The sequence below is a fragment of the Amaranthus tricolor genome, chromosome 7 (assembly GCF_026212465.1).
Source record: "Amaranthus tricolor cultivar Red isolate AtriRed21 chromosome 7, ASM2621246v1, whole genome shotgun sequence".
Taxonomy (NCBI): Eukaryota; Viridiplantae; Streptophyta; class Magnoliopsida; order Caryophyllales; family Amaranthaceae; genus Amaranthus; species Amaranthus tricolor.
In genome coordinates this window covers 25269427-25286664 of record NC_080053.1, presented here as the reverse complement: position 1 = coordinate 25286664, position 17238 = coordinate 25269427, and the positions used below count along the sequence as shown (strand labels likewise).

The window sequence follows — 17238 nt, the reverse complement described above, 5'->3', positions numbered from 1 at the left end:
CCCAATTCATTCTATGAAATAACTAGAGATTTTTGTATTTCAACTTTTCAATTGTTAAGCTTGTTTGTTTCATAATTAATTATTAATATATAATTTATAGTACCATAATAATTATTTTCCGATTTATTAGAAGATATACAAATAATACAATTGAATGTTTGTTTTGTTTTTAAATGTTGTTTCAACAAATAATGTTCGCGGATATTAAAAAGAAAAAAAATAGTAATTGGAGTAATAATGGGGTAAATAAAGGAAATTTTTTTATATTGGTTTTAATTGTAAGCAGGAAACACAGGGAGCACATGAATATAATAAAATGTTTTATATTGGTTTTAATTGTAAGTGCGAAACATATAAGAATCACAAGAACATGCTATTGAGATTTTTAAAGGACGCAAAGATTGGTTCATTATTAAAGGGTAAATAAAATAAAGGTTAAACCTTTAAGATAAACACTTAAAAGATAAGAATTAAAATTAAATTTTCTTATATTTATAACATCAATTGATACATAATTAATTTTTCTTGTATTTTGCAAAATTCTAACATAATAATGTAACTAATATTGTTTTGAGGTAACGCATATACTCTTAATTTAAGATTCAAAATTTTCAAAAAACATTGGAATGGAACTTTCAACTCCAACACATTAGTAGTCCAGGGTCGATTTCTAGCCGTATCAATTGGCCACATGAAACCCTACATTAAAAGGGTCAATCTAACGAGTAATGATCATTAGTGTTTGAAAAGTCTTCAAATGCTAGACATTTAATCTATCATTTTTCAATTATCATTTTTAAAAATATTTCCTCATTTTAAAATACTTTTTATGCAGTCTATTCTTAATTTTTATAATTGTATATAATAAAATATTATAAAATTTTGATGTAATGTCTTTGCATTGAGACAAATCAAACAATACCTCACTTGACTATGTTTTAACTTACAAATTAAAAATTAAACACAAATTAGGGATGATGAATAAATAGTATATTATTATCTAATATTGCAAGTAATTAGAAACGGGGGAAGTAGAATAAAGTTTTAACTAACTAGAGCCTTCTAATAACTATTAATATACAAACTTAGCTAAAAGTTTAAGATAATAGTTGATATCCTAGAATATGTTATATAATCTAATACGCCCTTTGCACAAGAGCTCTTTGGATTGACTAGCTAGAAGTGTGGATATAGCATATGGCCTCCTCATACATGGCGTTGAATATTGCACTTCATATAAGGGATGAAAGCGATTCGAACTCGTGATCTCTTGTCACGCTGACTTTAAAACCATATCACTCAGTAGTAGTAAGTACCGTCTTTTCCAGACAAGGTCTTGGGATCGAATCTCACCTAACCCTTTTCTTCCCTCAAATACCATGTAATTGAAAAGAAAAAACTAATTGTGAAACCTTAATTCAAAGTTTTTATTTTCTCACCACAACATACATATATTTAGTGGGATATATTTAGTGACATTTAAATTAAATGTCACTATTATAAATTTTTAATGGTATATATAGTGGATTTAGTGACATTTATTAGACTCTTTAACAACATAATAGGAAATCATACTAAAGTTTTTCGCGATATAGGATCTAGTGACATTTCCCATAAATGTCACTATAAATTATAGTAACAATTACATGTCACTAAAGGCCAAATAAAGTGTCACTAAATTACTTTATAGCGGAACTTAAATAATAATCAATAATTATCATACTAAAAATATAAATCAGCGATATTTTTTAAATATCACTAAATCTTATATCGCGAAAAGTTAATTTTATTGTAGTGTCTATCCCAAATAAAAATTGATTACTCTGATGTAATTGATATTTTTTTAAGAAAGGTGCTTTAGTTTAATTCTAACAAGTGTTAAACAAATCTTAATACACAGTATTTTCGATGATATGATTTTTTTTTGTTTTGTTATAAAAGTGTGAAAATTACGTCATATGTATAGACAGATTCATGACTAGTGAAAAATAAAAAAAATAAAAATGTGGTGATGCAACATTGAAAATAAAAAATAAAAATGAAAATGAAAATGCTAATACACATTAAGCAACTATTTTCATAGAATAAATGTGGTGATGTAATGTTGAAAAAACTAAACATGTTTCAACATATGTGTAGATAGATAAATAAATTTATTCTTCTAAATTTAATCTACTTTTATTAATGCTGCTATTTAATTTAATATCCAAATTTAGCATAATCTTAAATTGATTGATTCAATGTTATTATAATCCTTTGTTTCTTTTTATTCTTTTTATTTATTTTTTTATAGTTTTCAATGCAAATTTTAAATCTTAATATTTTTAAATACACATAATAAAAATTTATAAAAAAATACATAATAAAAAAGACACATTAAGACAAATCTAACAAGATCTTAAATGAATATATTTTATCTTCTAAATATGTGTCAAAAACATGAATCAAATTTCACTCTTCCTAAAATAGAATATTGTAAATTGGGGGAAAAACATAGAGAAGGTAGGGAGGAAGTAGTGTTTTCTTTGATTTTTATGAACAACAATTTAAAGAGCCAAAAATAATAATTACTAGTCATAGATGCCAATTATGCAAATATGGGCCCCTCAAATAAACTATTAGGTGAATAATAAATGGTAAAGGTATGTCATTATCTCAACCATGTGCAACCAATATGAAAAACAACCAATTATACTTGTATTTAGGGATGGTCAGGGTTCAGGAATTTATTGGACCCGCCTCAGACCCGCCCCTTTTTTAAGAGTCTGAGTCTTATTTTTGAGACTCATCGGATCTGGGTCGAATCTGAGTCTAGAAAATATTTGACGGGTTCGGGTCCGGGCCCAAGGTGCAGACTCGGACCCGGACTCAGACCCGACCTCGAGACCCAGACCCTAGATCCGCCTCTCATACCCGGACTCGGACCCTAAATATTTTTTTTACTTTTTAGTAAATTTTTTATTTGAATTTCATGGACTCGAACAAGTGTTTATAATACGATAATAAGTTGCTTACAAAAATACAAAAAAACTCGCAAAAGGTTCAATTTTGACAATCAAAGAGACTTTGTTTAAGACCCATTAAGGATCCATCAAGGACCCCAGACCCTCCGGTGTTCTGAGTCTGGGTCTGAAAATTTTAAACTCTTAGGATCCGAATCCAGGTCTGAATCTATAAAAAATAAAAGAGTCCGGGTCCGGATCTGGCCAGACTCGCCCATGACCATCCCTACTTTCATTTGAACAAGATCAGTAGGTCTTCCATCTTTTCTGAAGCCAAATGATCCTTTTTCCTTCTCATGGATAATATTGTCCAATATAACAATTAATTTATGAATAAATAAATTAGAGACATTTGTATGTCTCGAGTCCATCCAAAAATCAAAGAAAAAAGATTGTTTTAATAGTTACTTAAAGTACAATCTCACGATGACATCATCTCTATTAAATTGACTCAATATACACTTGCTTGTTGTCTTAAAAGTGATCACTTACAATTTTTAAATGATCACTTATAACCTTAATATGATCATTTACAATCTTAGTCGTCCATCATTAAGGGACGATTTCTATTAGACTAACTAAATGCTCGTTTCATGATATAACGGGCTCATATAAGACTTTCTATAACAAATAATATTTAGGGGTTTATATTTAATATTTTATCCCGTACCTCTCAAATCTCGGAGCCCATCTCAAAAAGTTAGTTTGGGGAGGAACGTTTTGGTTAACTAATACTTTGTAGTTAAGCTAACTAGACTTTGCAATTTTCAAAATTTGTTATTGGGTTGCATGTGGTAATTAGTCACTTAGATGCATAGGTTGTGATTACTCTTTTTTGGTAAAATTGTGCCTATATTGTAAAATAACTATTTAGTTCTTGATTAATGCTTATTTAATAACACTATATATTAATTTAATTGTACCTTTTATAGCATGTTGTTGAATTGATAGTATGGAAGCATCCTTAAAGTCATTCAACTAATGATCCCTTTTGTCTATAACCACTGCATTCTTTTTGTTGTTGTTTGTTTGCCACTTTTTATCATTTTTTTTTCTTTTTTATTTTTGGGTTTACCCAATTTTAGGTCACACTCATTCCCCACCCCCCCAAGACTTTTCCATTCTCATTCCCCACTTCATTATCCATCACTTTCTCTCTCTCCTCTCAAACCCTAAAAAAAATTAAAATAATAATAATAAATAATATAGTAATAATAATTCTATAAAAAAAATTCAGAAATTTAAAAATAAAAAAAATAAAAATAACTCTTCATTAACAAATAACTTCCCATTTCTCCCTCTAAATCTTATAACTAACCTCACTTACCTACTATAAATTAAACCAATTACCCTTAATTCATTCACATTAGTACTCACACTTTCTTTTTCTCCTACAAATTACTTCCTCCATCTTCCAATTGCTTAAAATTTAATCAAGAAAAGGCAAGATTTTGATATTAAAGGTATGATTTTGATATTAAAGGTATGATTTTGAATTAGGTGTTGTTCACAAACTACTACTTTTTGCATGAACTTTATCTAGAAAGGACTATTGGCAAAGACTTGGGTCTTACTAGAACACTTTTGGTATGAATTTTGATCTAGAAACAAGTGATTATTTGGATTTGTAATTAATGGAGCTAAAAAGATATTATTTAGAGTTATGTTTTTTTTTTCTTCATATTACAGGAAAAGATGATACATGTTAATGATATATTTTTTAAAAATAATTTTTTTTCAAGTTTATCATATAATAACTAGTTATTTTTGGAAAAAAAAAAATTCAAAAACTCATAATCTGATTTCTTAACTTGAACCAAACAGTCACAAAGGGAATCAATGAGCAGTTCATTCCGTTTCCTGAACACAGCCAAACGACTAGGCTAAATTAGGGGAATCCATTCCTTTCTCCTTCATTCCCTTTCCTCATTTCATTCCGATTCCCTTGTGCAAACCAAACGGCCCCTTAACTACTATACATGCACAAATAAATTTACACTCTTTGGAGTCGTGTTGTTGATAATAAATGGTGATAATGAGAATGAATTATAGTGTAAATTTACATAAAATGTACCATGATTTTATCATAGTAATGAAAACTTTGATCATAAAAAAGTTCTTTATACTCATTTTCCATTACCATCTAATACTATCTTTTTAAATGGCAATGTATTAGAATTAGTTTTGTGAAGAATACAAGATAATTGAATTATAAAAAGTTTAATTTTTAATAAAATTCGTATATTATACTTGTAACTTGCTGCACTGATCATACATTATATTGCTTTTTATTTAGAGACCAACAAAGTTAACTATAAAAACTTTAATTTTTTAAAACACTAATTCTTAAATGAGACCGTCTTACGGTGAGACCATCTTTATTTGACTGGCCCCATATATATTTTTTGTTTTAAAACGATCACTTATAACGCTAAAGTAGTCACTTATAATTTTAATATAATTACTTTTTATAGTCTTAGAATGATTACTTATAACCTTAAAACGATGACTTATGATCGTTAAAGTAATCAATTGAAGAAATGAGTTATTATATGGACCTGCCTCATAGTGAGACGGTCTCATACAAGACCAACTGTTTTAAAGTAGTTTATATAATATATGAAAATAATCATGACTTTTATTTTTTGAAAAAAAACTATAAATCATACATTCCAAGAGTACTATGTAGTAATCTAGTTAATTAATAAAGCAACGAATTAGCACCATTTGCTTTTTAGGTGAAATATAGTGAAAGATGAATTGAATTAGAATATAAGACAAAAAGTTAAATAGATGATAGAAATGAGTTAGACTAAAAAGAGTGAATAAGTTTGTTTATTCGATTACCACAAAGAAAGTAGATTTAGTGCCATACACAAAATAGTGCAAAATGGGTAGAATGAACTACAATGAAAAGTTATACTAATTGAGAGTAAAGTTGTTCATTCAAATCATCAGATCAGTTTCGGATTATGTGTTTTGGGTCGACTCCACGTTGGTTTTCTAATGATTGCAAATCCATTTTTAAAGTAACAGTCAGGTCAAAGCCGAGTTTAATTATAAAATCAGATGAATATTAAATCCTCCAGTCTTATGATGGGAAACCAAATGATATGATGGGAAACCAAATGAACCAACCAAACCTGAAATTCAGGAACAAGATGATTGGCACACTTTGGAAGGCGACAATTCATTCAAAATCTCAAGAGTTTGTGCTTTGCATGTTGTGGGTGGTCAAATTGACAACATTAACACACCAAAATTTTCATTGATTTTATAAAAATAACACCCAAAATAATAACAAAGCCTTCTTTTCAAACAATAAAAAGGGCGAATTATGAGTAAGAACAAGACTTTAGTCTAAGTTTTGAATTGAAAAGATGCCCACTAAATATTATTAATAGTTAATTTTTGCCATTTAGCTCTATTTTTCTAGCTTTACTTCCCTATTCCATGTAATAAGGAAATGGCATTCATGAATAATGGATTTTTTAGAGACAAACTTCTTGCTTTTAAATCTGATTATTTTTTAATTTTGTTTGTATTTAGTTATGTTATATAATTTTGTTTTTTAATTCATTTAAATCGATTTCAGCTCTAATTCACAAGCATAATCTTAAGCTAATTTTTTTATATGTATAGATCAGAAGTACAAGGGTGAATATTAAAATGAAACTCAAACCCATGTTTTATTATAAACCAACTACTCTCCCGATCTCTATCAATACGCAATAATACATGCAATAATGATACTAAGATTAATAATAGTAAGAGAAAATAATAAAAAATATATGAATAAAAATTAAAAAAAGTGACATAAATATCACCTAATATAATTTTGTTATAAAGTAAAAAAGCTAAATTAAAATAAAATAATTAACAAACTCATAAAAACAGGAAAAGATACTATTGAATATATAATGGAAAAGTAGGATCCAAAATGTTGAGGTAAGGTCAAAGAATTGGATATTTCTTTTTGGCATTTGGCTCGGCCTTCTAGCTCCATGTAGTCTATTCTAGTCTCAAATGAAGTAGTATTTCTTTTAGCATTACTCCCATGTAATAAGGAAATGTCCTTTTTGACTGTCTCTTTGAACCTTTTTTAGGCCTCACCTTTTCACGTACTACCAAAATTCTAATAGACTAACTTGGGAATTGCTCCTCTCATGGTAGGCATTTGCCAAAGGAGAAGAAATTGTTAGCTTTTTATGAGTTTAACATGTAATTTAAAAGATAGATTTATCTTGCATAATACGACATTCGCCATGGAACTTCTTAGGGATAGTTTAATACTATAAATTAAGGGAGGCCTAACGATGCAAAAGGGTCAACTCACAACTCTCGAGTTAGCCATGAGCATAATCCTAATAACCTTTATAGCATAAGACAACATGCCATCTAGATATGTCTGAAAGCTAGGTCGTCGAGTCCGTCTCAAGTTGGTCGAGATTTATTATTTGTATTATGATCAATACAAAATATCTTAAATATACGATGTAATTTATTTAGTTAAAAAAACCTCTTACGTACAACATATTTGCTTATCCGTAATAAATGATGAGAATAATAATTAAAGTTAGTGTTTTTTTTTTTTTTGATAGGAAAATTATTTTTCCTAATATACTTAGCCAATTATATAGAATGACATCAAGAAAGACAAAGCACAATACGAACAATTCTTGAATTGTTTTTAAACCAATGGGATTTCAGAAGAGGTATAAGGGCACCTTATCTTGAGTCGTCTTTTCAAGAGACAAACTCTTATACGAATAACTGGTTTACAATGTTTTGTAATTCTAATTTCAATTTTCCTCAAATTCAAATTTGTTTTCATTATATAATTTAATGGTAATTTATTAATATACAGCTATTCACATAACATAACAATTAACATATACTCCCTCCACACCAATATAAATGTCCCATTTGCTTGGGCACGGATATTAAGAGTGGTGTGGGGTCCATTAAAAAGGTGGTAGTTTGGTAAATAGTAAAGGGTAATTAGTGAAGTGTAGTTGGGTAAGTAAGGTATATGAAGGTATATTCGTAATTACTTATGTGAACTAAGGATATTTAGGTAAAAAAGATTGACAAAAATAGAAATGGGACAAATAATATAGTTTTGCCAAAAAAAGGAAATGGGACATTTATATTGGTGTGGAGGGAGTATAGTTTAAGAAAGTATTTGTGGTAATTTGCTTATATAAGGTTGTAAATATCCTAATTCAATCATTAACATTTCTTATTGTGCATAATTAAATATTATAAAAAGCTGATATCAATAATATATTTAAATGAATCAAACAAAATTTAATTTGCCTAAATTTAATTAAATAATCAAAAACAAAATAAAAATTAAGAGTGATTTTAAAATAGTAAAAAAAAAAATCTTAAATGGGAATTTTTGAAATAAATAGGAAGGAGTATATTGCAGTAGTAGTATATAAGTAATTTAATTAATATAAATATTAAATATAATAATACCATTTGTAGTTGTACAAACCTGTAAGCGTTTAAACAATTACAACTGAAAAAGCCATCAACAGTCGCTTTGGCCGAGTGGTTAAGGCGTGTGCCTGCTAAGTACATGGGGTTTCCCCGCGAGAGTTCGAATCTCTCAGGCGACGTTTTTATTTTGTTTTGAAATAAGAAAATGCTCTTTTCTTGTTTTGACTTTTGAAAATTTTGTTTTTTTTACGCAATTTAATATTTTGATCAATTAATTAAATTATACACATCTAAAAACTATAAAAAGCTAATATATTTTGAGTATTGATAAAAGATTCAAAAAAAAACTTATTTAACTATATTTATTCTTACACATTAATCGTAATATATAAAATAAGTTAAAAACCTATAAAACGAAAAATAATAAAGTCGTCATCATCATCATCATACTCAGTGTATCTCGCTTATAGAAAACTATGGTCAGGGTCTAGGGAAGGAAGAATGACGACAGCTCATACCCATAGAGGAGAGTGCGGTCAAAGAGTCCCTCGGCTCGAACAAAGTCTTCAAAGAGAGAGAAACCTGCAACGTACAAATAGAATAAATAGAATACGTACAATTAAATAAAAATAAATATAAAAGTAAAAAAGGAGGTAAAGAGTGATAATAAAAGGCAATGAACAATAACAAACGATGGGTAAAAGGGACGAGTTTAGTAATCTAAGACGTGGATAAGACGTCACCAACTGCCCCTATCCCTGGTCAAGTCCTTGGAGAGGTGTAGTTTATGCATGTCACTTTTAATCTGTTCCTCCCACGTTCTCCTAGGTCTTCCTCGAATTCTCTTACCTTCCACTATATGATGCATTCGATCCTTCTTACTGGGGCGTCATGTGTCTTTCTCTGCACATGCCCAAACCATCTCAATCTGTTTTCCCGCATCTTTGCGGAGAGAGGCTTCAAACCCTACCTTCTCCATGAACTCCTTGTTTCTTATCTTATTCATCATAGTATTACCACAGATCCACCTCAGCATACGCATTTTTGTTACTTCCATCCTCTGTTCGAAAATCTTCTTTACGAGCCAACATTTTGTCCCATACAACAATGTCAGCCTAATCGCAACGCGGTAAAATTTACCTTTTAATCTCATCGGGAACTTTTTATCACAAAGCACCCCAGTTGTTGCTCGCCACTTAAGCCAACCCGCTTGTATACGATTAGTAACGTGTCCATCAATCTCTCCATTACTCTGAATCACCGATCCCAAATATTTGAACTTGGACGTACATGCAACAACTTCTCCCCCTATGGTCACCTTTGGCTCCCCTATCGATTATGTCCCACTGAAATTGCATCGCAAGTATTTTGTCTTTGTACGACTTATGCGCAACCCCTTACCCTCCAAGGCTTCCCTCCACTTTTCCAATTTACTATTAGCCCCCTTCTTTGTTTCTGCGACCAAAACTATATCGTCGGCGAAAAGCATGCGCCATGGTACGGTCTCCCAGATGGAATTAGAGATTTCCTCCATAATGACCGTAAAAATGAAAAGACTAAGTGTTGATCCCTGATGTAATCCTACTTTAATTGGGAAATACTCTATCATACCCACCGGTGTATGTATGTTTGTCGACACTCTGTCATACATGTCCTGTATTACCTCAATGTACCTTCGTGAAATACCTCTATTCTTGAGGCTATTCCAAACGAGGCTTCTTGGTATGTTATCGTACGCTTTCTCCAGGTCAATGAACACCATATGCAAATCATTCTTTCGTGCCCTATACTATTCCATCAGTCTCCTCAAAAGATGAATTGCCTCGGTGGTTGATCTTCCCAGCATGAATCTGAATTGGTTCTCTCTAATTACTGTCTCGCGTCTAATTCTTTTCTCAATCACTATTTCCCACAGTTTCATAGTGTGGCTTAGAAGTTTGATCTCTCTATAGTTCCCACATACTTATGCATCACCCTTATTTTTGAACAGTGGAATAAGTGTGCTAACCCTCTATTCTTCTGGCATCTTACTAGACCTCAAGATGAAATTAAAGAGGTTAGTAAGCCAACGAATTCCCTCCTCTTCTAAACCCCTTCACATCTCAATCGGAATGTTATCGGCTAATATCAATAATCGACCCATGATCCTATGCTCTTTGGATGTCCGAAGTTTGTCAAATTTCCTCCTTTGGACCCCTAGTCTCATTGAGCAGTTGGATAAAATATTGATGCCATCTCATTTTGATGTCCTCTTGTCTAAGGAGTACTCGTCCACTTTCATCTTTAATGAACTTCACTGTCACTAAGTCCTTCTTCTGCCTAGATCTTGCTTTTTCCAACATAAAAATATACTTCTCCCCCTCTTTAGTATCAAGCTTTTGATAAAAGGCTTCAAAAGCGCGATCTTTTGCCTCCGCTACTGCTTTCTTTGCCCCCCGTTTTGCTTCTTTATACCTCTCCTTCTTATGTGTCCTATCCTCCTCTTCCGTAGAAGCTTTGAGCTCCTTGAATCTTCTGTTTTTTTCCTTTATCTTCTTTTGCACTTCTTCGTTCCACCACCACGACTCTTTGTACACCTTTGGTTTTCCCGTCGACACCCCTAATGTAACACTCCTGAATTTCCAACCCCTTATACAAAACCAAAATCGTGAAGGGCGGGAGGAAATTCGGGTGTTACATAAAAGAAAAGGAAAAGAATTTAGATAAATATTAAATAATAACTTTTAAAAGGTGAGTGGAAATTTCGGTAGCATCTCTTTTTAAAATCGAACATGTGGTAGAGCAATTAGCACGATAAAAACATTAAACTAATCTAAGGCATCATTGCCTTTAAAATCTCACACCACGGCGGAATGATTCGTTGCCGGCTTCTCAAATCAACATGCCAAGCATGGATCATGGTTCCAGTGTCGACGTTTGTGTTTTAAAATGACTTAACTCCTTAAAACAATACAGAGTTATAATCTATGCAGCAGAAATACAAATATACAAGGGAGGACACAAGGCCTCATATCAAAACATATACAACCAAAATTTACAAAAGATAACAAAAGCTACAAAATCGAAAGATAACGGTATAACACAGGTTATGCTTCGCCTTCATCACTCTCCCCCAATGAAATGCAATGCAAAAGAAGCTTCAATACCTGCTACGCCTGTCTATAATCCTCTTGCTACTCGACATTAGACCCAAGGCCAATGTGTCATAGCAGGATAATCATATTTGTCATCAACAATCAAACATAAGCACAAACATGTACACGTCAGTAACTAGCATCAAATATAATAAGACCAACTACAAGATAACATTATGTTATACAACAACATAAGATGATTTCATAAGTCACAAGCACAAATTGTAACCGTTTATCGTCCACTTATACTTCTTAATCTCATTACGTCCTTTCCAACGCGAACCATGTGTTCTTGGGTAGAATGCAGGTCTTCAAACTCCTCTTCTCAAAACATAAACTCTTGCGAAACACGCATAGTATCAACTCAACCAAGGCATTAACAAAATACCTAACACATAATTTTATAGAGCTTGTCTATCTTAAGGTAAGAATGATCATAGTCTGTAATACCCTTGAGGTAACTTAACTTAGTAACACTTCTCACTAGCATAAACTATTCCATCAATGAGTAAATTTTCTATTAATGAGTAAACGTTCTATCAATGTGTAAGCTTTCTATCAAAGAATGAACCTTCTACCATTAAATAACTTTCGATCAATGAATAAACCTTCTATCTCTACTTCCTGGCATACTGACACGGCCAAGGGCGTTATCAGTCATCTGGCGCCCATGGCAAAGTATGAGCTCATACCCCCTCCTGCTGACCCTCTCGGGTCCTACCTTCAGGAAACACTAACACACTAAGGTACTCATCCAGTGAAGAGGCTACCCTATTGGGCTTTGCAAGGCCCGCATGGTAACTCCTCGGTCAAGGGGCGATATCGGCCATCCGGCGCCCAATGACAAAAGTATGCTCATACCCCCCATACGGTGATCCCGTCGGATCTCACCTAGGGGACTATTAAATTAACCGGACATAATCCAGTACAGGACATAGTCGATAGCTTTTCGTATAAAGTGTATTAACTAGTACCTCATAGTTTTGATACAATGCATATTATCATGATAAACAATAATGTCTTAAAGAAAATTGTATATAAGGGTTCGTTACTGCGTGTACATACCTGTAAGCATCACCACACGACCAAAAGTTACAAAATTTACTCAACTAAGGTTCTATTTTCCTTTTATGAACTGAAAACCTATACAAGTTAGGAATAAAACTAATAAATCCCCTTAACTACTTTGTCATACCAACTAAATACCAAAGTAACCACTATCACCTATTCAACATAAGTTTTTCGATTACTCTAGCACGTACACCACTTATTCAATACAAGTCAAAATCATTAACTCAATACAACATAAGTCTTTTCACCAAATTTAAAAGTAAAAGCATATGTGAATCGTTCCTTTTTATCAACTAATTTTGAGTATATTGATTCGCGTTACCCATAAATAACTAATCACAACTAAGCCTTATAATTTTAATATAACACTTATACAACAATAAGACAAAGTTTAGAGTTATCGAGTCGCGATATCATTTGTTACATTCTCCAAAGTTAGAAAGAATTATAATCAAAACACGACAAGTAACTTTAGCAACCATCAACGATAAGTTGACATTATGCTCTTGGCTTACTAATATTATACATTATGACTTCAATAACATCCTAACAAGAGTACTTGTAATTCGCAACGATCAAACCACAATAATTAGTCACTATTATTCCCAATTTAACAACCAAAATTCACTTCCCTAGTCAACTAAAATCATCACCATTACTAATTATCATAACAATAACCAATCTACTAAGTTTTAAAACAACTTTAAAGTTATTTAATCAATTATGACCAAAATATAGCATAAAACACACATCATTAATAATTTCATTTCTAAATCCAAATCATAGTCATTTCATGTTCAAAGATAATACTTTTAACCATTATCCATAGCAAGAATCAATAAACTAATACACCACCATAATGTACATGAAAGCCCACACTATTACTAATTTCAAAGATAACACCTTTAATTATTGCTCATAGTAAAATTCAAAGAAACTAACACACAATCAACATAACCCATAATTTCTAATCACACTTCAAACCCTAAATCATAAATACGTTTCATTCATCAATCACACTCTTACCCACAAAAAGATTCAATGAAAATAACACAAAAAATCAACATCACACTCATAAACTTCATAAAATTTTAAATTGAAAACAAGAAGAATCAAATGGGAGAAGAAGAGATGGCTTACAAAGTTAAAAGTAGTAAAAATGGTGAAGAGGTGGATAAGGTTGTGGTGGCGGTGAACCAGGGTTGTGTGGGATGGTGGAGGAAGCACCGAGTGCGGCTGCTCCTGTTGGCGGTACAAAGCAGCCCGACTGCTGATGGGAGGAGAAAAGGCACGCAGCCTGCTTGCGGCTGCTCGCAGAGGAGGACAGGGTGGCTGCCGGTTTCGGTTTGGTTTGTGGTGAGCTGCGGTTTGGGCTGTGGTGAGGGTACAGCCGTGAGGGAAAGGAAGAGAGCAAGGTAAAAGAAGAGGAGAGGGACTGGCGGCTGTGGTTTGCATGCCCCTTTATCATGGTTATTATTATTATTATTATTATTATTATTATTATTATTAGTAGTAGTATTTATTTATTTATTTTTTAGGTTCACCCTCTTGAAAGCGTAATTAAGAAAACTCACCTTCGAGTGTTCACACATTTTAATAAAATTTTTGATTCGAACCTCTTTTTTTAGAAATTGTAATTATATTTTTAATATAAATATATGTTAATATTTAAATTCGTATATAAAAGGAGTTTATTAAAACTACTTCTAAATTAATTTAACATAATTATAAAATCCCCAAAATTTATTAAAATATTAATTAATGACGTCAAAAAATCTCGGGGTTTTACACCTAATGTCTCTTTTGCCACCTTTCAAATGGTTTCCGCCATGGTCGCCCACATTTGATTTGCATCTTCTGATATACTTGGGTAGCCCGACGTCTTGATCTTGCTTGACAAGGTTGCGACCATATCCCCTTTAAGTCGACCCCACATGATCGTTTGCGTAACCTTTATCTTCTTCTCGGAAATCTTTCTCCTCATACAAAACACTGATACTAATAACCTATGTTGGGTGGGCATCTCTGTACCCAGCACAACCTTACAATCCAGACACGAGCTCCAATCCATACTAAACAGTAGTCAATTTGGGTTGTAGGCCCATCACTCTTGTACGTAATCAAGTGCTCATCCTTCTTTCTAAAGATCGAGTTTGCTATAACCAGCTCCTTTGCTAACGCAAACTCAATCAAGATCTCTCCACTCTCGTTCCTTACACCATAACCAAAACCGCCATGAACTGAGTTATAGTTAACTGCCTCCTTACCTATGTCTCCATTGAAGTCTACACCTATAAAAACTTTTTCATCGGCAGGGATGGTATCTATAAGGTCACCCAGGTTATCCCAAAACTCACATTTGACTTCCTCATCTAGCCCAACTTGCGGCCCATACGCACTAATGATCAATATGACCTCTTCTCCCACTACTATTCTAACTAGCATAATCCTATCATTGCACCTTCTAACTTCTACCATTGTTTTAGGATATCATTAGCTACAAGAATACCGACTCTACTTCGCTTCCCATCCAAACCCGCATACCATAGCTTATAACCCTTTAAAACGCTTGCTTTTTGCCCCTTCCACCTTGTTTCCTGAACACAAGCCACTTGAATCTTGTATTTAGAAAGTTCAGTCGCCAATTCCAATGACTTGGCTTGTAGCGTGCCTATGTTCCAAGTCCCCACTCTTAGTTCAACATCCTTCTTACGTTGTCCCCTTTCCCCTCCTTGGACCTGACCTTAGGTTAATATTAATCTGCCTTAACTCTATACTCGACTACCCGTGGACCAAATCAGATGTTAGAGGACGGTGACGCCGTTAACTCAAACACAAACAAGCCAAGACCCCACAAAGGTTAGAACAGAGACACACACTAAAAAAATAACTAACAATATATTGTAACAACTTCTATCATGAATTACTTCTATCATGAATTAATTCATGATAAATGAAAAATTATTTTTCAGAATATAGATGTAGGGAAATTTGTATGAATGCTAATAAGGGCGACTTAAAATTTGAAAACTATATGCTTGTAACTATTTCGAAAAATAAAAAAAATTTGAATAATTTAACATTTTATTAATTTTTCATAATAATTTTCACTTTTGATTAAGTATGAATAATCATAACTTTAGGATCACTTATTAAGAAATGTTGATTGAAAAATCAATAAAAGAAGAATTTAGGGAAACCAAATGCAAAAAATGTAAATTCAACGCAATCAACAACACTTAGATTTTATTGGAATTCATCAAATATGGACTACATCCTCTCTAGGTATGATGTTTTTATCAATTGCTTAACATAAATGGAGGTCTATAATGGAAGATCTAGAGTGGGAGATAATTAACGACTACTAGGATTAAGGGGTTAGGATTACAATTGAGAGAATATTATTTAGAATGTAGATAGATGATTAATTAAGTGATTAGAGTGCGCTTAAGAAAGAAAATACAACGCGTAACTTTGTTTAACATTCATAATCGACTTGACTTTTAGGAGGCTAGACTTAAAGCCGACCCGGCTTAATATCTGCACAAAATTGGAAATACTTCAATCAAAAATTGAGTCGACTTTAGAACGAACATAATGAAAGTTGACTCAGCTTATTCCTATGTCTCCAAACCTCAAAACTTTTCCCTTTACTCGATCAACCCATTTTGAGAGTCGACCATTACTAAATTGGAAACGGTTAGGTTTCTATTTGCTCACCTCTAATTGCGTCTTTCAACAATAATATCCCATGGTTTAGGACTAGACTTGTCAAAAAGACTAGTCATGGATTTTACATTGGATTATGAATTAACTTCAAATTGTGTCATTATTAGTCGGATTGTTTTTAATTTCGATTAGTTTGGGTCGATTCAAAAGGTTAAGAGGTTTAAATATTTTTTTTTTTACGTAATTTTTTCGATAAAAAACATTTTAAAAAAATATTTTTATAAAATTTTTTCTTACATAAAACACGGAAATACAAATTTTAAGACTTCAACAAAGAAAATAAGCTCAAAATATAAAAATTGACTAGAATAATAGTGAATTTCAACCCAAAATGATAACATAGAATTGAAAATTTGACAAAATTAAAAAAACATATCAAAAAAATCGAGTTTGGATTAAGATCAAATTTAAAAGGCGAACTAACTAGCGAAATATGTTTCATTAGTTGTGCAACATATAACACAGATAAATAGTAGTCGAATTGGTTAGTACATATGTAAAGGTAAGTGTTCATCCAAACTACACCATGAATTTGCCTCTACACAGAAATTTTAATAAGTTGATAGCGGGTAAGGAGATATAACAACAAGAAGTTTATTGTAGGCAAAGCCTTAATCCCAATAGTCAGGGTCGAAATTTTGATACAAAACTACATACAAAGTTATTTTATTTGTGAGAAGACGATATACCTGAGAGAGAGTAAACCTTGGGACTTCGATGCATCATTTACATTGTCCGACTTCTCAAAAGATTTATGTGTCCTAAGAGCAAGAAACGAAGCAATGATTACAAACTTCGTCATTTTCATTTTTCGAATTCAAAGATGATTCAAGTATACAAAACAAATAACGATC

The 17238-nt window shown here is 32.1% G+C and overlaps 1 protein-coding gene and 1 non-coding gene across 2 annotated transcripts; one reads left to right on the top strand and one right to left on the bottom strand.

Annotated features, from left to right (window-relative positions):
• Positions 1 to 8547: 8547 nt before the first annotated feature.
• Positions 8548 to 8629, top strand: TRNAS-GCU (transfer RNA serine (anticodon GCU)). Its single transcript has one exon. It is a non-coding gene; the product is annotated as a tRNA-Ser (tRNA).
• Positions 8630 to 10624: 1995 nt separating this feature from the next.
• Positions 10625 to 11634, bottom strand: LOC130818644 (uncharacterized). Its single transcript, XM_057684804.1, has 2 exons — positions 11597 to 11634; positions 10625 to 11063 (listed from the first exon to the last, which is right to left on the bottom strand). Exons 1-2 carry the CDS (start codon positions 11632 to 11634, stop codon positions 10625 to 10627), a joined length of 477 nt encoding a protein of 158 aa, XP_057540787.1.
• Positions 11635 to 17238: the final 5604 nt, after the last annotated feature.

Coding starts and splice junctions, on each gene's coding strand:
- LOC130818644 (XM_057684804.1), bottom strand. CDS start 11,634: ATGTCGAGTAGCAAGAGGATTATAGACAGGCGTAGCAG. Junction 11,064..11,596: donor ATTATAGACAGGCGTAGCAG/GTATTGAAGCTT, acceptor TTGGAAATTCAG/GAGTGTTACATTAGGGGTGT.